General features: G+C 62.6%; 1 protein-coding gene across 1 annotated transcript; it reads right to left on the minus strand.

The window, feature by feature from the left end:
• Positions 1-1001: 1001 nt before the first annotated feature.
• AGXT (alanine--glyoxylate aminotransferase) lies at positions 1002-11216 on the minus strand. The gene is made up of 11 exons (XM_030760430.2): positions 10978-11216; positions 10690-10882; positions 9308-9372; positions 9035-9135; positions 7726-7796; positions 6155-6239; positions 4247-4342; positions 3507-3576; positions 2079-2174; positions 1419-1547; positions 1002-1153 (listed from the first exon to the last, which is right to left on the minus strand). Exons 1-11 carry the CDS (start codon positions 11206-11208, stop codon positions 1046-1048), a joined length of 1245 nt encoding a protein of 414 aa, XP_030616290.1. The 5' UTR covers positions 11209-11216; the 3' UTR covers positions 1002-1045.
• Positions 11217-21234: the final 10018 nt, after the last annotated feature.

Genomic DNA, 21234 nt, shown 5'->3' on the forward strand with positions numbered 1-21234 from the left:
CCCCACCCCAGTGCCCAGAGCTGTGTCCAGCGCCCAGCTGGGTGAGCAACGGGGTGGAGCCAGCCAGCCCCAGCCCTCCACAAAGACACAGGGCTGCATGGGGTGTGGGTGTTCATCTCAACCAGAGGGAGAAGTGGCCTGCATCCTGGAGGTTCTTAGGACTGGAGGTTCTGCGTGAGGACCTGGAAGTGTGGACGTGGCTGTGGCCGCAGCACACGCTGCTCTGGCCTGGCCTGACCCTTCCCAGGAAGGAGAGGCGAGGGAGCCTGGCATAGGCAGAAACCAGTGAGGGGCAGGAGCGAAGGGACAGGGGTCAGGGGGAGCCAGGCAGAGGAGGGGGAGGGGCTGGGGGCTGGGGGCCGCCCTCGCTGCACATTCGAGGGCAGAGTGGCCCCAGGGCTGTGAACTCCCAGACGCTCCGCGCCTGCAGTGGCTTGCGTGCCTGTGGTGTGCCCTTGAGTCTTCAGGGCTCGAGTCCTGGCTGTTTGTCCTTGGACATCTTGGTGCCCTAGTCCCGTGACCCTGCGGGCCTTCCGTGGAGGTCGTACGTGAGGATGTGTTTTGCAGGTTCAAGGTCTGGGCCCAGGGTGTGCAGTGTCAGGGCGCCCGGCCCAGCTGACGGTCACACACCCCATCCTCCAGCCCTGGGGAGGCCCGGGCGAGGATCCGCTCCCTGAGCTCCCCGCAACAGAGGTGCAGTCAGGGAGCGGGGGGCCTTCCTGCCAGACTCCTCCGCAGCCCGGCCCCACATAGTGAGGACAGATGACCAGAGGCGTCTTTATTGAACATTCACAGGCCAGTGACCTATGGGGACGGCCGCTCGCTGGGGAGGCGCTGAGGGTCCAAACAGCCCACATCCAGGAAGCTCCACTCGGAGGGGTCGGGCCCCTGGGGGGCGGGGGCAGCTGCCCGGCCCTGCCCCTCCCCCCTTCACCCGGGCTGGGTCAGCAGCTGTCCTGTCCCCGGGGCTGTCCCCCTGGCAGAGTCTGTTTGCCCCTGGCCCCCCCACCCCAGTCACTGCGTGAGCATGGGACAAGCAGTCGGGTCACAGCTTGTTCCGGGGGCAGCGCTGCAGGGCCTCTTGCAGGGCCCCAATCACTCGGTCCACGTTCTCCCGGGAGGCGTTACAGCCCAGCAGGCCGATCCGCAGCACCTAGGGCGGGGGCGGGGCGGGCGCAGATGTCAGCCTCTGTCTGCGGCCCTGCCTGGCTGTGCCTGAGGTCAGGGCAGAGCCAGCTGGTGTCCCCTTGTGCGGGAGGAAGTGGGCGGGAGGGTCCACGCGGCCTAGGTCACTCCCCGTACAGCCCCCGGGGTTCAGAGAAGGTGCTCCCTTCCTGATGCCCTGCTGTCCCGGGTCCGCAGACGACCGCTGACCTCGGCCTGCATGTGGCACACTCAGCACAGAAGGCCCCCCTCACCTTCCCCGCCGAGGGCCCGAGGCCGCCCGTGATCTCGATGCTGAAGTGGTCCATGACGTAGCTGACAAGGTCTCTCCAGTCGTAGCCCGCAGGTGCGGCCACGGTGGTGACGGTGGGCAGACGGATCGCCTGCAGGACAGGCCGGGCTCAGCCACCTCATGCCATCACAGCCAGCTCCACCTGCCCTGGCCTGGCCAGCCCTGGCCGCAGGCTCCAAAGGGGCGGGCAGGGGTGCATGTGGGGGACGGAGAAGGGGCCCCAGGAGAGCGAGGTCACCACCGCCCCAGGAGCCACGCCTACTGGCTGGTGCTCAGGGCAGGGCTTCCAGCCTCCAGGGACCCCTCTGTGTGTCTGGCTGGCTTATCAGCTGACCCCCTACCCCCAGCCCCTCCAGGATGGTGTCTGGCTGGCGTTCTGGAGGCCGATGGGCGTCCTCCAGCTCAGGGAGCACCCATAACTACTCCAGACGGAGAGGCTCTGGGGGAGGTGGAGGCATCCAACTAAATGTCCTGAGATCCAGAGGCCGGGAAAGCGTGACAATGACGGGGACCCCAGGACCGCCCCTGCCCCCACCAGAACTGCATATCCATAAAGGGGGCTGGACAGGAGCTCGCCCTCCCCCCACTGCCATGTGATGCCCTCTGCCCCCGCCCTCCTCACCGGATCCTTCACGAAGAGCTGCAGGCCCAGCCCCTGCAGGCGCCCGTGCAGGTACTCTGAGGCCTCGCGGTGCTGCTGCCAGCTCTTCTCCAGGCCCTGGGTGGGGAGAGGGCAGTGGGGTGGGCAGGGTGGCCTGGGGGCCCTCCTCGGTGGGCAGAGAGGGAGAAACTGGCTGGCATCCACCGGCGGGGGGGGGGCAACTTTGGCCGGGGGAGGGACTCCTCTCCTGGCCTGGACCCTGAGCGCCTCGGGAGCCCCCTGGAGCCACAGGTTCAGGGCCCTGACTCTGCCCCAGGGGCCGGGCCTGGGCTATCTCAGGGAGGTGGAAATAGTCTGGGTCTGGGAGGGGGACGTGGCGGCCCAGCCGGTTGTTGGATCCTCCAGGCCCCTGGGAGGGGTGGGGACGACCTGGCCAGAGGTGGGGGGCTGGCCGGGGGCAGAAAGGCTTCTGGGCTGCGCGCTGCCTCCTGCCCTCCCAGCCGCTGAGCCCACAGTCCCCACTCCACGGGGGTCCAGCCTCTCCTGCCGGCACAGCTCACAGCCGTGGCCCAGTCCCCTGCCCCGCAAGTGTCAGCTCCCGGCCTCTCTCTCGGCTGCACAGGTGGCCACCCAGCCCATGGGACACCTCGAGTCTAGCCCAGCCCTGGACCGGTGGCGACGTGAGTGGACGCAGGGGGCAGACGTGGCTGGTGCAGCACTGCAGCCTCGCTGGAGGCAGGCCTCGGCCCAGGTCTCTCCCGGCCTCTGGACCGGCAGCTGGCAGGGCCCCTGGGGGCCGTCCTGGGGCTGTGTTTCCTGGCCTGGGCCAGACTTGGCCTCCTGGGTCCCGAGAGTGTGGACCTTGCACTGGGCCAAGGCACCACCCTGGTCGTGGTCACACCCAGCTGTCCCCACGTGGCTCCTGCCCACACCCTGGAGCGGGTAGTGGCCGAGGGCACAGCCAAGCCTCCTGACGGTGGTCTCACACCCCCCCGCCCTCTGGCTCCACTTCTTGGCCGCCCGCCCTCTCTTCCTCCCACCTGGGCCCTCTGCTCAGCCAGGCCCGCGCTGAGCACGTCACTAAGAACCTAGGGCCTGGAAGGGGGTCCACGCCTGCCCTGTCGCCGCATCTGCCCTCAGGGCTCTGTCCTCCGGGGCCTCTACCCTCAGCTGGCAGCCGGCTCACCACCCCCCGCCCCCCCCATGCCTGCCCAGAGCCTATCTCCCTCCCCACTCAGGGCTACTCTCCAGCAAGGCCCCCAGCACCTCTTCCTTCCTGCGGGCCCCTCAGCAAACCAACCAGCAGTTCTCCGAGTCTTAGCATCCCTCTCACCCCCTGCCCCCAATCAGCTTGAGGGAATCTCGGGGCGGTGGGGGCCGCCCAGCGGTTCGCCAGCCTCAGCACCTGCCGGGTCCCAGCCCCACGCCGCTCGGCTGCCCTCTGCTCACCTGCTCTGCTAGATGGGCCAGGCTCTCTCTCAGGCTGTACAAGCTGACGACGGGGGTGGTGTGATGGTATCTGGAAGACAGGAGGGCGTGGCCAGGTCACTGGGCGGGGCCAGGGCAGTGACTGTGTCTCTCCCAGCCCCAGCTGGCCCAGGCTCTCTGACGACGGGTCGGCCCCCACCCAGGGGAGCGCGGTCCAGCTTGGGGGCTACAGACCTGCAGCCAGATGTGGGGAGAGCCTGGCTCAGAGCAGGGCACTGGCCGGGCTGCGGGAAGAGGCTGACTGGGCTGGAGACCAGGCGCTGGCTCCCACCTGTGGCCCCAGTGCCCCACTGGGCCCACTGCATAGGGCGCAGTTCCTGGTGTCCTTGTCTACGTGTGTCACGTAAGGGGCCTCGGGTTAGGGTCAAAGTCACCTCACAGAGAGCCCCCCTGCCCCCCCCCCCCGAGAGATGGGTAAAGCAAGGCCCAGGATTGGGAAGATGTGTCAGGCCAGGTCCAAAGTGCCTGCAGATGCGCTGGGACTTCTGGGAGGAGAGGGCCCATGGAAAGCGGGGTGGGGACCATGACTGGGGGGCCTCGGAGGAATGGGGGGGACCCCTTTGGGGGCGTTGAAGGCCTGGCACTGGTGAATCCCGGGGCTCCAGCTGGGGTGTGAGGGCATGAGGGTGGAGGCTCCCATCCCTTAGCACTTCCCTCCCCCTACCCACCCACCCCCTTTCCAGCCCCGCCCCCTCTCTCACATCCTGGGCTTGTCGTCACAGCCCCAGAAGTTGGCCAGCCACTTGATGTCCAGGTAGAAGGAGAAGGGCTTGGTCTTCCGAGTGTAGATCTTATTTCTGGGGAGGAGAATCAGCCTGAATGCCCCCAGCCCCCCATTGCTCAGAAGTGAGCCAGATGGGTGGGGCCCCCAGGACCCCCGTGTCTGTATTCAGGCCCCTGGGGCCCAGCTGTGCCTCTGCCTCGAGGGTGTGCGCCTGTCACTCGGGCCGGGCTGATTCCCATGGAGTCACCCCAACTCATTGCTCAGGTCAGAGAAAGGGGGACCAGAGGGTCTGCTACATGGTGAGTTCAAACACGTAAGAATGGCAGAGGGGATCCTGTATGAGGAAAGTGTCCTGGGAACTTGTTGGAAAACCCGGAAAATTTGAAGAATGCACTACCCGTGGAGCCTCCAGACTGCTGTTCTAACGTACAGGCCCGGACTTGAGCTGCAACATTTCCAGGCTCCAGGCAGCCCCGTTCACTGCAGGCTGGCCCCACAATCCCAGCTGGTGGGACTCCATTCCTTAATGCCTATCCTTGTTTACTACTGCTCCTCCGAATTCAGTGGTTTTTATACACGGGCAGAATCCTTGGCTTGTCTCAGGTCTGAGGTCAAGGGCCTCTCTGTTCAGTCCTCCAGTTACCTGGCTGGTCCCTATGCTAAATGTATACCTAATGGATAAAGGCACAGAATTAGGTGACCCCTGAGATTTTCTCTAATTGTTTGATACATGGTACATTTATTGCTCACTTCCCTTATCCGTCCATTTATCTTTGTTTCAAAAATCTGAACATAGGGTCAGCATATACTTACGCTCAGTGTTTAATGGTGAAATTTAAACGTAATTAAAATAAAAATAGTACACCCGTAAGAAAGTGACAGAGAGGACACTGAGGCTGGGGGTCTAAAGATGAGGCCTCACCTTGCCTAGAAGAAGTGCAGCCTTGGGGAAGAAACTGTGAAGCTGGGGTCTGCCGGAGGGGCCTCTGGGGCAGCCTGGGAAGAGCTGCGTCCCCGGGCCAGGTAACCCCAGGCTGCCCTGGCAGCCCTCTCCTCCCCACCCGGCCCGTCCTGTTCTCTCCTTTCCTTCCCCCTGGTCTCCCCAACCCCTGCACCCCCGTGGGCTCCTCTGCTCTCGGGTCCCAGGCGATGCTGGCTGACCTTGAACCGTTAAATACAGGGGTTCTCCAACAGCTCCAGGTGGACGTGAACAGACCGGCGCCGCGGTCTGACCTCCGGACTCAGACCCAGATGCCTCGTTGACCTGCCTCCAGGCCTCTCAGACTGCGCCCACCCACAAAGACCTCCAGATCTCACCTCACATCCTCTCTGTTCCGTCACCTGGGTGCAGCTCACGGTAACGGCCTGCTGGGGCCGGTCCTCAATCCCCTCCCCCAGCTCACCCAGGCCTGGTTCAGGGTCTGGACAGCAGGGACATGGGGGGTGTTGAGGCTGCAGCGGGTGAAAGGGGCCTGTGCCTAGCCCGGGGAGCAGCTCCCGCATCTGCTCCTGGATGCTGAGCCAGGGTGGGGGCAGCAGCGGGCTGGCACTGCCCCCCATCCTTGGCTTGAGGCCAGGGACCTGCTGGAACGCTGGGCCCCGCAGCCCATACACAAGCCCCGGGTCCATGAGGAGCGCCTTCTGGAGGCCAGCCTGGCCAGGCCGCTCGGCCACACGCATGGCCCTCAGGCTGCCCCAGACACCCCGCTCCCTGGGAACCCAGAGAATGGGCTCACCTGTCCAGGGCGGGCACCTGTCCAGGCTGGGGGGAGCATTGCAGAGCACGGCCCGAGGAGCCGTCCCTTCCCTTGCTCTGTCCCTCCCTCCTCGGGGCCACCTGGCCTTGCTGCCCGTCCAGCCCTGGCTGGGGGCGGGGCACACTCACTTGGCCTTGTCGCTGAAGGAGATGAGCGAGGTGCCTGCAGGGGCGTTCAGGACCTTCTGGGAGCCCGAGTATAAGACATCGATGCCTGTGGAGGGGAGGGGCACATGTTCAGGGGCCGAGCCCCACGTGGGGGAGGGGTCACGGGGGTGCTGCCCAGCCCAGGTCCTGAGAGTCCAGCAGAAGTTGCGGGAACCTGGGACCCACCATGCAACTGGTGTCGGAAATGGGAGGGACAGTGTTGGAGGACTAGACCCTTACCCTGTGGGGTCCGACGCTATTGCAGGTGGGCTGAGCTAACGAGGGCACCCGTTAGCATCTGCCTGGTGTGGAAAACCCACACGTCTGGGGTCAAGCGCTGGGCGAGAGTGGGGGGTGGCGGAGGGTGGAGCAGCAAACGGGTTTTTGCTTCACATCTTTCAGTGCCCGTCCCCCGGGCTCCCACACAGCCTGAGGGGAGTTTCAAATTATGGGGCAGCAGCAGAGGGCGGTGGTCAAGCCCAAAGCCGGGAGGACGAAGGACCAGGATTCAGATCCAAGCCCTGCACCGTCTCTGACTCCCTGAGGGTGGGGACCCGAGGCAACTGCGTGCCCAGGTGCACGGACGGGTGGACCCGGAATGTTCTTTACGGTTCATTCCTAAAGCCTAAAACTGGGCGGACCCAAAGTTCTCCCGAGAGGAAAGGGGTGAAGTGGGGGTGTTCACACAAGCAATGAATATTCAGGAGCAGCAACACGAGCGACCTTGCTGACATTAGGTTGACGTCTGCTGACCCACAAGGTCCCGTGGAGGCCAGGGGGTGGGGGCAGTGAAGGCCAGAGGTCCTGAGCCTGGCCCTGTTGCTCCGCGGCCTGGGCCTCAGGCTGGAGCCTCCTTGCCCGGCTTCTCCCTCCACGGTGGGGGCAGCCAGCCTGGAGGCCCAGGGTGGGCATCCCGGGGACAGCACTGCCCCCCTGCTCCCATCCCCAGGGCCCCTCAGTGTGCCTGTCCTTTCAGAGCAGTGGTTTGGGGTCAGCCCAGAAGGCTCCCCCTTCAGCACTGGATCCCGCGGAGCAGAGCCCTCTGCAGAGGCAAAAGCGGACCAGGCCAAGTGGGCCGGGCAGCCGTGGACACAGCACCACCCAGAGTGGAGCCGGGCTTTCCTCCCTGAGGAGATGCTGGGCCTGGAAGGCTTCCCCGGGCTGGCCTGCAGGTGACAATGTCAGCGGTGCTCCCGGCGTGTGACAGACGTTAGGGGGGGTCTCCGCCCTGATTGGCAGGGGCCCTGGCACTGCCCCCACCCCTCTTCCAAGGCTCTGAGTGCCTTTCCAAATGCCTCCCCTGGAGGGTCCCTTCCTCCCGCCTGCCGCCCGGTCCTGGCCCAACAGCCCAGCAGAAACACGGGGTGTGGCCAGTCTATGGAGTGTGTCCTGCCCCGTGAGGAGCTGGTGGCTCTCCCACGCCTTGTGGGGACCAGCGCCTAATCCCGTGTGCAGCTGACAGACACGCAGGCCCTGGTACAGCACACCTCCCAGCCAGGGCTTCTGGCGCTTCGGGCCACCGGCGGGTGGCTGGGCGGGGGGCCCTCCCTTACCCTGCTGGTCCATGTAGATGGGGGCCCCGCCCAGGGATGCCACTGAATCCACCAGCAGCAGGCACTGGTACCTGCGGGGAGGGGCAGCAGAGGGCAGGAGGGGCTTCAGACTCTGCCCCGGGGTGGGGTTTCTGGAGGGGCCTTAAGAGCCTTTAGAAGGGCCACCGGGGAAGCAGGGGGAGCCTCCCACCTCCCACAGGGTTCCTCCTCCGGGGCTCTCAGCCCCCCGGGACCAGCTCTGTGTCTGAACCTGGGTGAGCCCCCGGCACAGCGAGCGTCACCCTGGGGGCCCCAGGTGGCCGGACCCAGGTACTCATGAGGCCAGCCAGGCAGTCTGTGTCCTGGGGGCTGGCTGGGTGCTCTGACTGCTCAGGCCCAAGGGCCGTGTGGGGTCCAGGGACCAGCCTAGCACAAGGCTGCATCTCTTCTGCTGACAGCCCACAGGGCAGAAGTCCAGAGCATGGGGAGGACAGAGTCCAGAAACAGCCTGAGCTGAAACCTCTGACTTTCCTCCACCTCCACATTTTCTTTAAAAAAGGCACAAAGAGTATTCCACGTGGACCTATGGGAGTCATAGCCCAGGTGACATCTGTGAGCTTGATTCACTGGACAGGACTCCAGGCGGCAGGTGGTCCTGGCTGGGCTGTGCCCAGTGGGCCCGAGGCCCCCATGGAGGATGGCAGCCCTGCCGGGGTGACCCTGCCTGTCGGTGGAGCTTCTCTCCTTCCATCCTGTGGTCAGCTGTCCAGAGCACAACTGCTGGTCCTAGGAGGGAATCCCTCCTGACCCCACGCAAGGCCCTGGGCAGCCCGTGCAGGGGTAGGGGAACCTGGCGGAAGGCAGTGGAGGACGGTGCTGCTTTGGGGCTCTGGGACCTCGGGGCAAGGGGGGCAGGCCCTGGCACCAAGGCTGCAGGGTCAGCTTGAGCCCTCCCTAGTCATGGGGCCAGGAGGGCAGTGGCGCTGGGGGCACACCTGACCCTGCTCTCAGATGGGAGGGTCCATCCAGCCTCGGCCCAGAGCCAGGAGGACCCCCGAAGACCTGCACCACCATCACACGGCAGAGGCTGGGGGGACCGGCCAGCAGCCCACCACACTCCCACCCTGTCCTCAGGCTGGGTCTGAGCTGTGCTTGGCTCTGCCCCCAGCACTGCCACCCTGGAACAGGCTCCCCCGAGGGACAGGCTTACCTGAGGGGACAGGCTCACCTGTGCGGACAGGCTCACCTGAGGGGACAGGCTCACCTGTGCGGACACCTGAGGGGACAGGCCCACCTGTGGGGACAGGCCCACCTGAGGGGACAGGCTCACCTGTGGCAGAGCTCCCCATAGCCATCGAGGGGCTGCAGCACGCCACTGGATGACTCCCCCTGGGTCAGGAACAGCAGCACGGGCTTGTGCTGGGCCAGGGCCTGAGAGGACAGAGGTTACAGCCATGGGCAGACGCAGTGTGGGGAAGGGGCCTCCGTCTGTCCTCCTCCCCAGGGACAGTGCAGATCTGGGCAGTGGGAGCTGGATGCCCCTCAACCCCTCCTGCCCCACCAGCTGACTGGCCCCCTCCCCGGGCCGGCGCACCCCCCATACCTCCTCCACCTCCCGCAGCGTGAAGTGGCCTCCAGGGTCCTTGATCATGGGGTGTACACGGGCTCCTGGGGGCAGAGTGAGTGGTGAGCAGTCCCCGCACGCTGAGGGGAGCCAGTGCTGGGGACAGAGGCCGGGCTGAGCAGGTGGGTCCTGTGAGGGCCGCCCATGCCTGCCCCCAGCCGCTGCTGGAGGGGGAAGGTGGAGTGTGCTCGGTGAATCCAGGTTCCGGGGTGCCGTTGATGAGAGCGGGTCCCTCAGCTCCACTGTCCCCTCCCCAGCCCACCTTCCCTGAGCCCAGCCAGGCCAGGGCACCCTGGTCCTTTGCAGCCCTCTCCACATGGGAAGTAGAGAAGCATCTGTGCAAGGCTGAGCAGATGGGTGCTTCCCAGCAGAGGGTAGCTTCAGAGGGGCCATGCATTTGATGGATGACTGGGTGAAGGATTGAGTGGGTGCGGGAGCAGGCTTTGCCCCCTCTGGGGCCTTGGGGCTCCAGGGAGGCAGGCCCTTGTCCTGCTCTGTCTCTTGAAGCCCTGCACCCCCGTGCACAGCAGGCCCCCAGTGTCATATGCAGGAGGCAGGGAGGCCCTAGGACCATCCCAGCCTCAGGGGCCTGAGGTGTGTGGTGGAGGCAGGGGAGGTGCTTGCCCAGGCCAGGAGGGTGGCCGAGGTCCGCTCAGGGTCCTGGACCCTGCCTGACCCGGGCTCCCCTTGAAAACCGGCATGTGCACTGGAGGGGCCCCGGTGAGGGGTCAGGATGCCCTCGGGCTGTCGGGGGTTGTCCATTAACCTGGACCGAGTGTGGCCACGTGTGGAGCTCACCAGGCAGGGGTTCCGTGATGTTTCCAAACCCGCGGTAAATCATTAAACCCAATGCACCCTAGGGCTTTCGACTTCTGTCTCTTCCTTTAGTAAATTTTACTCTGGAAGTGGAAACCCTGTCCATACCTCTGTATTTTGCAGCTCTAGAAACAGAGCTGTTTCTGAGATTTTGAGGGGGGGATGTCAGCTTCTGAAACCTTGTCTTGTGACAGAGTGGAGGTGGCCCCTGGGGACCTCAGACAGCTGCGGGGATGCTCTGGGTTCGTGCTGAGACCAGAGGAGTCCCTGCAGTGCCGTCCCCACCACGGGCTCCGGAAATAGCTGTTCCCCAAACTCCGGGAGACCAGGGGGATGGGGGCCCCTCGAGCATCCCGACGCCCACTTGGAGGAGACAGCAGGCTGGCAGGCAGGGGGATGCGTGAAGGGCCTCCAAGGGGGGTAAGTGCTCAGGGCCCGAGGTTGGTACCTGGAGAGGGGGGCTTCCAGGCTTCGTGCCGGAGGAGGGAGGCCTTTGGGGAAGGATGGAGAGAAGGGCCGCACCCCACGCCCGCACCGTCTCTTACCGATGCGCTCCCCGATGTCCTGGGCCCGCTGCCCCCAGATGCCGTTGACCCCGACCAGGAAGGAGTCCCCCGGCTCCAGGAGGTTGAACAGGGCGGCCTCCAGTGCGCAGTGCCCTGAGCCACTGACGGCCAGCGTGAGGGGGTTCCGGGTCTGGAACACGTACTGGATGCCTTGCTTGATCTCGTCCATGATCTGGGGGCAGTGGACATGCAGGTCACCGCCTCCCCTACTCCCACCCCGGGGAGAAGGCCACTCAGGGCACTGACCGCTGTGTCTCAGTGGCCTACCTGGAACATCTCCTTGTGCATGTGTCCTATTGTCTGCCTCCCCCCAGCCGCCATGACGCGGGGGGTCAGGTTAGAGGGGCCAGGCCCCAGCAGAAGCCGGCTGGGGAGGGACAGGGGCTTACTCAGGGCTTCTGGGGGAGCCACCAGCAGTGGGTGGGAGGCCATGGTCCTCACCCAACCTGCCGCCTTGTGCCCCAGGGCCGCACTGGCCGCGGTCAGTGCCCGGAGCATTTCCCAGCAGGCCCTGCACTGGACGACGGGCACCAGAGGACACGGGGGCGTCCAGGAGGTGAGCCTGGTCGATGGGTTTCTGCTCCACCTGCTGTCTTTTGCTGTGTGTCGTTGTTACCAGGCCGTTATCAATGCTTGTCCTGCACGTGAAGGCTTGGAAGCAGGGGTGTTGAACCCTCGGTGGGAGAGGAGGAGCCAACAAAGTCCAGTCAGTGAAAAACAGATCTTGGCAAGCTGCCCTCTGCCCTCCAGCCGCCCCTCCCTCTCCGTCCCCGAAGGATGCCCAGCCTGGTACACCTGGCTGGGCTCAGGGGGCCCCAGCGTTTTTCTTATGTGACCAGAGCGCCAACATTTCAGACTTGGCAGACCTACAGGCTGTGTTAAAACTACTCAGCCCTGCTGTGGTGGTGAGAAGGCGGTTACAAGGGTGTGGCTGTGTGCTAATAAAACTTTATTTACAAAAGAAGCAGTGGGCCAGATTTGGCCCAGGGCCACAGTTTGCTGATTCTGGCTTAGCTCCCGGAAAGACTCACTTTAGAAAATATATGCTCCACGTGTATAAACACACATATGTACACACTGAGGACATGTCCATTCTTGATCCTTTTGGAGTATTTCCTCTGCCCATCTACACCTGAGGGCCCCGATGATTGGTCTCCACACACGTAACTAAGGGGTGCTCACTGGGGAGCCTCTGCAACTTCTGAGTCAGCACGTGGGTCGAATAAATGCGACCAAGACTCCCTGCAGGAGGAGCCAGGCCCAGCCCAGGGTGGCAGCCCAGCAGAGCCGCTGGCGTCCTGGGACATCGAAGGAGCCCTGCGTTGTGGGTGACCAGGCCAGGGAGGCACTGGACCGGATGCTCTCTGAGTAGCTCTTGCTTCTGACAGCTCTCAAGGGGCTGGGTTGGAGCTTGCCAGGACTTCCCGTTCTGTGTTTAGGGATCTGACGCCTGGGCCTCAGTAACCAGGGAGGCGTCCAGGCTTGCACGGAGCCTCCATGGTCGACAAGTGACTGCACGCGACCTTCCCCCATGGGGACTTGCCCCTCAGCTCAGCAGAGCCCTGCATTCAGCACTCGTTGCTTGGGTTGGGTTCGTCTGGCATCCTGGGGTGGCAGGGACTCCACAAGCTTTAGCCAGGATGGACGGGCATGGCCTGAGCACCTGGAGACCCTCACAGCCCTGCTGGGTCAGGGCGCCCTGTCCATCTGGGAGGAACAGGCAAAGGGGACAGGCCCCGAGTGGTGGGCAGAAAGAAACTCAGGGAAGGGGGGCCAGACATGTCCCTGTTGGCCCAGGGCAGGCCTGCCACGCCACCGCTAGCCTGGCCCTGTCCTGCACAGGGAGGCCCAGCGGGCGCCCCCTCCCTCGCTCCTTCCTTCCCTTCTTTCCCCAATGCCCCGACATCTTCCTTACCAAGCGATCCCTCTGGGCCAGGACCCAGTCTGGCAGCTCCAACTGATGCAGTGTCAGCAAGAGGAGAAGCAGAAGCCCCTACCGGCGGCCGGCGGGTGGGGCAGAGGACCTGGGGTCTGCGACAGCCTCCTGGGAGCTGAGAGGAGATGCCTGAAGGGCCTGAGAGCCTGGAGGAGGGGACAACCCCGGGGGGCTGCTGGGCAAAGTCCGTGGGGGCTTCGGAGCTGGGCCTTGGAGAAGGGAGAGGCGGGCCCACCCCAGGGTGGGAGGGGTGGTGAGGGCCTGCTAGGCAGAAGGAGCTGCAGGGAGCTGGGCACAAAGGTGGAGGCCTGTGTGAGGGGGGCCTGTGCAGACCCCTGCTGGGGCCAGCAGCCTCAGGTCTGGCCCGGCCATGGTGGCTGGGGCCCGGTACTGGCCTGGTAACACCTGTGCGGCACTGGGCCTCTGGAGTCACAGGTGTGTCAGCCCTGCCCAGCCCTGGTGCTGACCTGCCACAGCTGAGGAACCTTCTCCTGCTGGAGGGGGTGCCAGCCCCACAGCTGTGCCCACCCTGGGGGTCCCCTGCCTGCTGGCAGCGGGGGGACCACCCGGTCCGCAGGAAAGGCCCCTCGACTCTGCTCCTGCCCTGGCCATCTTGTCTGCAGCCACACGGTCCCTGGGCTCCTTCCCTCAGTCCCTGAGCCCAGAGTCCTGCTCGGCCCGCCCTCCGCCCACCTGAGAGCTGCACCACCTGGACCAGTGCATCATCGGGGCCTCCCACCAGGTACACTGCTGCCTTCGCTCCAGTCTAACAAATGTCTCTGTGCCTTTGCACGTGCTGTTCCCTCTGCCTGGAAGGCTTGTCCCTTTCTTTGCTCAGCTCCTCTGGCTCTTTTCTCAGAGCTGTGGCCAAACCTCCCGTCCGGGGAGCCATCCTGTCTGGAGTTCCTCAGATGTCCTTCCGTCACGCCACAGGCTGCATGGGCCGCCCTGTCTGTGTAGGCCTCGGGCAGGACCCCACTTCGTGCAGCTCTGAGGGGTGCCCAGCGTGGCACGTCGGGGCAGGAGAAGCCTGGGCCCGGGGTTGGCTGACCCGGCCTGGCCGGTGGACGGGTGGGGGCAGCCCAGGGAAACGAGGGAGGTGTGTGTTCTTTGTTCCAAAATAGGAAGATGTCCTGTGTCAACGTAACCGGGAGGGGAGTGTTGCAATCCAGAGAGGCGTCTCCTCAGTCCGAGAGCAGATTGGGAGCCGCGAGCCATTGACGCCAGCGAGCAGCGCGGCAGGTAACCGACCTCTGTCTCCCGGAGCCCTGGAGACAAGGGCCACCCGGCCAGGTGGGCTAGGCAGTTCCTGGTCTGGAGGCCAAGGTCAGCACAGTGCCGCCCGGAAGCTGCGTCTTGTAGCTCCGGAAGGACCAGCCGGCTCACCCGGGGCCACCCTGCGGGGCCTTGACCCAACAGCCGTGGGGGCCTGGGAATGAAGCGCAGCTTCATTCGCAGCTCCTGGGAATGAAGGCAGCTCCTGGTGCCTGCCCGCGGCGGGCTTCCTGGGTCCAGCTGCCCGTAGACCCAGGGGTGTCTTAGTCTCCCAGTCAGTGGTGGAACCCATAGGCTGATGCCTGCCACACACTGAGCCTGGTTTTGAAATTTCACTTCTGGTTTCCCACAGTTGACGTGAAAAGCACAAACGACTGCTTTTGTCTGAGGGTCTGCAACCTGCCGCACCCCAGAGGCGCGTCGTGAAGGCAGGCGGTGCCCTCTGTCCCCTTGGCCCTCCGGGCAGACAGTGACCTTGTGTGCCGGTACCGACGGGCTTCTCGTCCTATTTACCAGCTGGGAGTCTCCACGGATGCTCTGTTTCAAACCTACGGCTAAAGCCAGCCTGTCCTGACATCCTGGGCCAGAGGAGGCCGTCAGAGGCCCACCGCTCACATTTTCACAGACAGCCCGCCAGGTCCCAGACGGCCTGAAACCCGCAGCCTCAGCCAGAGCGGCAGGACCCCCAGGGCTGCCTGGTGGGAAATGCAGCTTTGCCTCAGGGTGTCCGGCCCAAGGCGCCACGGCCAGGTCACCACCTGAGTGGTAGGGGTGGGTCTCTGCTGGGAGAAGGTCAGTGGGAGCCTGTCCCAGCGAGCAGCCCCTGCTGTGGCATCACGTGCCTGGGTATTTGTTTAGTTGTGCCCTGGCAGGTCCTACAAGGGCCAGGCTCTGGACACCATCGATTAACTGCTGTTCCCCCACCCACCCCCGGTCCAGCATGATGCTGCTTCCCTGTGGTCAGGGCGCCCTGGGTGAGGACACCAGGTCGTGGGGTGGAAGCCTGCACCTGTGGCGAGGGGCCAGGAGCCCAGCAGAGGGCACCACCCAGCTCTGCCTCGGAGAATCAGGACTGAGCAGTCTCAGGGCGCTGCCACAGGTATGGCTCACGTGCTTCAGCTCCACTACGATGAGGGTGGACAGGCGACTTGCGGCAGCAAGTCACCCCCGTTCTCCAGGCACTGAGCAGGCAGACGAGCCCCCGGCCACGTGGTGACGAATGACACGTCGACCACAAAAGCAGAGCACCCTCGCAGAAAAACCAAGCGTTCCTGGGGCTCTCGAGGTGCCTGCTCTGTGTGCTGTGATTCTCAGGGCCTCATGGGGGGCTCGGCCCCTTTCCCATATGGGTCCCTGTGTCATTCATAATGTGACAGTTGTGACAAACCAGAGAGGATCCCGGAGGCTCGCGCCTGCCCCGTGAGGTGGGAGCTTTGGCCAGGCTGCATCCCACGTGCCCTCCGGCTCCCATGGCCAGTGCCCCAGAGGGACAGCTGGGTACCAGCCTGCTGAGTTTACTAAGAGGTAAAGAGATACTTTTGAGTATTTCCCACTGACGTTTGGACTTAAAACATTGCTTTTTGAAAATTAATTTATTTGTTATTTATTTATATATATTTTTAAAACATTGCTCTTAACACAGCAGAACCGGGGTCTAGGATCGCCCAGGGTGCCCCACCCTCTCACACTCCAAAACCCAGGAAGTAGCTATTTGTATGTCCCACCTACAGAGCTAAGGAGATGACACACACTGGCCTCGCAAACATCACAGAAGTCAATCCAGGCTTTGCTGTCAGTCGGAGGATACATTTAGCATCAACTTTAACGTCAGTTTAAAATCCAACATGAGATGAGGGTCGTCGAAACCCGGGGCACGAGAGTTTGCGGGAAAGTTTGGCGAGACTCAGGCCGGACTGGACGCGCATGCCTGGAGCTTCCTCCCGGGAATCGCCGCGGTGCAGGCACTGAACCCTCTCTGACTGTTTTCCTATTAACGGGAAGCTGCAGTTTAGCTGCAAGGTAAGGTGAAAGGTCGCCCCGCCCTTCGTGTTTGGGATCCTAGGGACCCGTTCTGTTCTCTTGTCAGGGACTGCACGGCCTGTCCTGTCTGGCTGGTCCTGCGGAGGCCGTGAATACAGGTCCCCGGTGGGGAGGGAGCTGGCCCAGGGCCCGCAGCTGGATGGGCTGGACCAGCACCTTTGCTGGCAGCGCCCCTGACCCGGGCCCTGGGCTCGTCTGAGCCCCGCCCCCCGCTGCTGCCCCCGTTGCCCACACCCGCATCTCTCTGTGCCTCCAGGGCTGCACAAGGGCTGAGGGCACTCTGCCCGCCGAGGTCTGGGAAGCAAAGGGGTGTCTAGCACCCCAGACTCTCCCATCCAGGCTCTGATCTCCCCAAAGCGCTGCCCACTCCCCTGCCGAACCCTCCAAGCTGAGGACGGGCGCATAGGGATACCTCTGAGGGTGGCCTCCCGGGAGTCTGGGCAGGACCCCTGAACTCTGGAAGGTCTCAGAAGTCAGAAGTTCTGTGATTCTGGGGGAGCCGCCTCTAGCACTTCGTTGCCCCCACCTGTCGGCAGGCCCATGCCTGGCTGGCGTGTTTTCCTCAGTGTTGGGGGCGGCGGGGGGCCGGGGCGGCGGCCAGCACTGCCCTCCTGGAGTCCACTCTGGGTTCCCAGAAGAGAGAAGTCCCCTGACCCCACCCTCGGGACTCTGGGAGCCCCACGCAGGGGCTATAAGCAGACTCTGCGTCGGGCCCAGAGACGAGGGCCTGGCCTCCTTCCTGGAGGCGGCAGCAGCGGGCAGGGCGTCTGGAATGGCCTCCACTGTGTGGCCTGAGCAGCTGCTCACCCCACCTGGACCACAAATCGGGGAGGCGCTGGCATCACGGGCCACGGTGAGCAGGGAGACCGGGGCTGCCTGGCACACAGGTGCCAGGTGCTGCAGGGCCATTGGGCCGGATCACGTTCCTCTGGGCCTCAGGAGTCAGAATCTCAGGGATTTTTTTAAGGCCTCCACCAAGCTGAGCGCTCCCCCCATGCCGGGATAGCCTCACTCTCTTCTCTGAGGCGACCGTGGAATCCAAGCCAGAAGGCGGGTTGTCTGCGAGGACTTGATGCGCAGGGCAGGACTGCATGCGGCTCTGCAGGGTCAGCCCCGCCTCCACGTGTCTTCGCTGCAGCCCGCCTTCCCAACACTGGTGCCAGGGGAACAGGCCCCTTCCACGTAGATCTCAGTGCTCTCAGGTGTTGTGGGTTGCACTGCGCCCCCCAAACTGTATGTTCTGGTCCTGACCCCTGGTACCCGTGAATGTGACCTTATGATAGGTCTCTGCAGATGTGATCCAGGTAAGACAAGGTCATCCTGGGCACAGCAGGCCCCCATCCCATGACGGGTGTCCTTACAAGGAGAGGGATATTTGTACACAGATACAGACACACAACAGAGGCCATGAGGTCGGAGGGACGCAGCCACAAGCCGAGGGACGCCAAGGATCGCCAGCCACCAGCAGAAGCTGGAGGGGCAGGAAGAAGCCTCCTTCGGACGCTTCAGAGGACTGCGGCCCTGCCCACACCTTGACTTTGGACGCCTGGCCTCCAGAACCAGCAGAGAGCACATTTCAGCTTGCGGGGATGTGTCACAGCAGTCCTAGGAAGCTAATACAGCAGGGGACCCCTGACGCTGGGGCTTTACCTTTGGGTTTTGCTGTCAACGGCTGTTAAGTGTCGAGAGCTAGGGCACTGCTGGCCGCCGCGCTCCAGCCTCCCGCTGCCCGTCGGCGCCAGCCCCGTGCTCCAATCCCCATACCCCCTGGTCCCACTGCCTGGCACAGCTCCTCTGAGGGCTCGTTGGCGTCTCTTTCACAAGCCCTCACTCTTCTCTCCAATCTCACACCCCCAAGATTTCTGAAACTCTGATTCAGCAAACACAAAAGTGGAAGGTGTTCTCTGGCTACACAAGCACTCGGCTGATGACAGGGATGCCGTCCCTGTGGCCGCTCAGCCCTCCCGGTGGGCTGCCAGCCCTGCCCCACCTCCGAAACTCACCCAGCTCTTACGGAAAGAGATGAGAAACAGCCCACGTCCCCTGGGACTCTCGTGCCCACGGCCCTCCATGTCTGACCCTCACTGAGAGCTTCCTAAACGTCCATTGCCCTAAACGCAGTTACTTCTGGGGGCCGGGTGAACGCTGTTGGAGGAGGTTGGGAGACCTGAGTGGACCCGCTTCTTCCTGGGGCCTGGCCCTCATCAATCACTTAACGTCCCCGACTGGGATTGCCTCTTCGGCAGGAGGTATAGGCGCCCACCCTCACTGGCATCCCAGGGGTTTATGAGCATCAAAAGACAGTACGTGAGAAGACACTTTGCAAACTCTTGCCCTGAATCACCTTGGCCTGATGCTATGGAGAACCTGGGGGACTTTGCTATTCTCAGGAATTTTCCCAGGAAAAAGAATTCAATGCCTACCTGACATTCAGCTTTTAAGTTGAATTTGAAAAGATAAAAGTATTATATGCTCACCATAAATAATTTTTTAAAAGACAAAAGAAATTTAAAACAAATCAAATGCTTGGAAACCCTCTATGGACACCAGGCCCCTTTTACACTCTATGTTCATCTTGCCGGGTTTTTGTCTGCATCACTGAAATCATTTAATATACGCTGATATTTCAGTGGCGTTAACACCGGAGCCTTCATGGGTCCCTGAGGGAAGGATACAGAACAGGTCAGAGCCGATGCTGCCTTTCACTCCTGAGACAGTCGGGATGCTCAGAGTTTGTCCGCCTTTCCCGTTCCAAGTTTTTCTTAATGAACAGGAAAAGAAATGATTTCTTAAGCCATTTCATAGACCTTCAAGAGGCAGAGAGCTGATACTCTCATTTGTTAGTGTGTCGGGTGAGCAGGTCTGTCTGATCCAGCTGCAGCTAAAATCATTTACCTTGGCGTTTCTAGAGCAACATCTTTTCAGTGTCTCTCCCTGACATCCCGGGAGCTGCTTTCCACCTGCTGTGGAGAAAAGGGTTAACAGGCAGGCCTGCCCGCCTGAGAGGCTGGCCCTGGGCTGGGAGCTCCCAGGAGGGTCCCCAGCCCCCTCGTGGAGGAGAGGGCCTCGCTGCCCCTAAACGTTTGTGCTGGGAGTCTGGAACCTTCACCAGGCACAGGTGCCCGCGACCACTCCCAGGAAAAGCCCCAGGCGCTGTGTCTCTGACGGGCTCCCCGGGGAGACAGCACCTCACAGGTCTTCACGGCTGGTGGTGCGGAGCTAAGCGTGTCATGTGAGGGGAGGGGGCTCTGGAAGCTCACGCCTGGTCCCCGACTTGTCCCTGCGCCCCTTCCTTTTACTGATGTTGCTTTGTATCCTTTCTCTGTCCTGAATCCAGCTGTGAGCACGGCCTCTGCTGAGTCCTGGGGGCCCCCTAGCGAACCTGGGGGTGGTCCTGGGGACGCAAATATGCACAATTGACTTTTTAAAGCTCAGGGAGTTGAGTGTTTTACCACTGGCAGTGCTGTAATTAGATCCATGTTTCTGTCCTCTGTTCGGCAAACTTCAGCCTCATTTCTTTCCTGTACTGAGAGACGTTCTGACGTTGTGCTTCATTAATTCATGTTTTTGTTTGTTCACCGTCATTGGCCGAGTCTACTCTGAGTCAGCCGTATGAGAATAAATGATTGTGCATAAGATGACAAGAAAACCCGCGGGCTTACGGTTCCCACATGCTGGCCCAGGGGAGGGACAGACGCAGCTGCAGGCTGTGGCCTCCGAGAAACCCAGGCGGCAGCAGGGAGCATGTCCAAGGTGGGGACAGGCGGGCAGGAAGCTCTGAATCTGACAGGGGAGAAAGGTTGACCGGGGCCATGAGGGTGGGAGGCACAAAGGGCCAGCCCCAGGGAGCCAGCAGCGTCAGCAGCAGAGGAAGGCACATTTGGGGTCTCTCCTGAAAGCCCCGCAGAACCACAGACTCTTCCTGAGCAATGACGGATCCAGCAAGGAAGGTGCTTTGAGAGCTGGCCAGGAGAGGGGGCGCCTCCCCTGGTGACCTCCTGTGTGTCTGGATTGCAGAGGGTCCCAAATGGGAGTGAGTATCTGAATCCCCAGATTTCTGCTCAGCAGGACTTGGGTGGTCCCGGGAATCTGCATTTCTGGCCAGAGATCCTCAGCAGGGAGCCCGAGGTGGCCAGGATTCCCAGGGGATCTACAGGACAGGGAGGCTCAGAGGGTGTGGGTCTGGGGTCAGAGGTCACCTGACTCCAAAAGCCTGTGCTTGGGCCCTGGGAGCCTCCAGCCTGGGGATGGGACAGAGGAGGTAAGGGGACCACGTGCTGGCCCCCCGGAGAACAGCAACAACCAGCGGCCAGCCTGAGACCCCACAGGATGCTTCACATTCTCCTTCCTCAAAACGCAGCTTTCTTGCTCTTCCTGATGGCAAAGTGACACAGGCTGGTTGTTCCAGGCGGGCACAGGGGGACTGCAGGAAGGTCTAAAGAGGACGGTGCCCCTTACCCAAGATCCCACCCAGGGCAAGGGCAGGTCTGCTGGCTGGCGAGAGCGCCAACCCTGCAGAGGGTCTGGGCTGTGCACATCGGCCCCAGGAGGTGGCTAGGCACTCACCTGCCTGCGCGGCTGTGCTCTGAGCAGTGCGACAGTGACCCCTGCGGAGTCTGCGGGGACGTGCAGAGGCAGAGATGGGTGAACCGCGGGAAGGACGCGGTGGTGGAACCTCACAGGGGACAGTCACAAATTTAAAATGTCTTCAGTATGAGTCATGACAGAAACACTCGAAGCAGACACAGATGTAGAGCTCATAGAACCTGGTTCCCACCAGCAGCCCAGGCCCACTAGCCGTCTACATCTTGTCGACCTCATTTCTTTGATCTGGTCCCCCAGCCCCCCACGTTCACTTGTCTAATTTTCCCTGTTTCAAAGCAAATCCCAGACCTTGTGGTGTTTTACCTGAATCTTCCAGTGTGCATCTAAATAAATGGACATTTTCTTACAGTCCCTCATGCTTAACACAACTAAATCAGATTGCTTAATATCGTCTAATGGCCCGTCCAGAGACGAACTTTCCCGATTGTCCAAAATATGACCTTTCAAAGGTGGTTGGTTAGGGTTGGGATTCAGACTGGGTCCCGGCGCCGTGTGCTGCTGGGTGCAAGTCTCCGTTAATGGATGACCGTCTTTCTTGCACCGGTGGAAATAGGCCTCAGCAGGAAGATTGTCTAAAGTCAAATCCTGGCTCAGGAGGTCAGGGTGGGGCCCGAGACTCTGCATTTACAACAAGCCCCCATGTCATGGAAAGCTCTGGGTCTCAAGGG

This window comes from Delphinapterus leucas, chromosome 8 (genome assembly GCF_059928025.1).
Source record: "Delphinapterus leucas isolate spDelLeu-1000000601 "Yukka" chromosome 8, BTC_Dleu_Yukka2, whole genome shotgun sequence".
In the NCBI taxonomy this organism is placed as follows: Eukaryota; Metazoa; Chordata; class Mammalia; order Artiodactyla; family Monodontidae; genus Delphinapterus; species Delphinapterus leucas.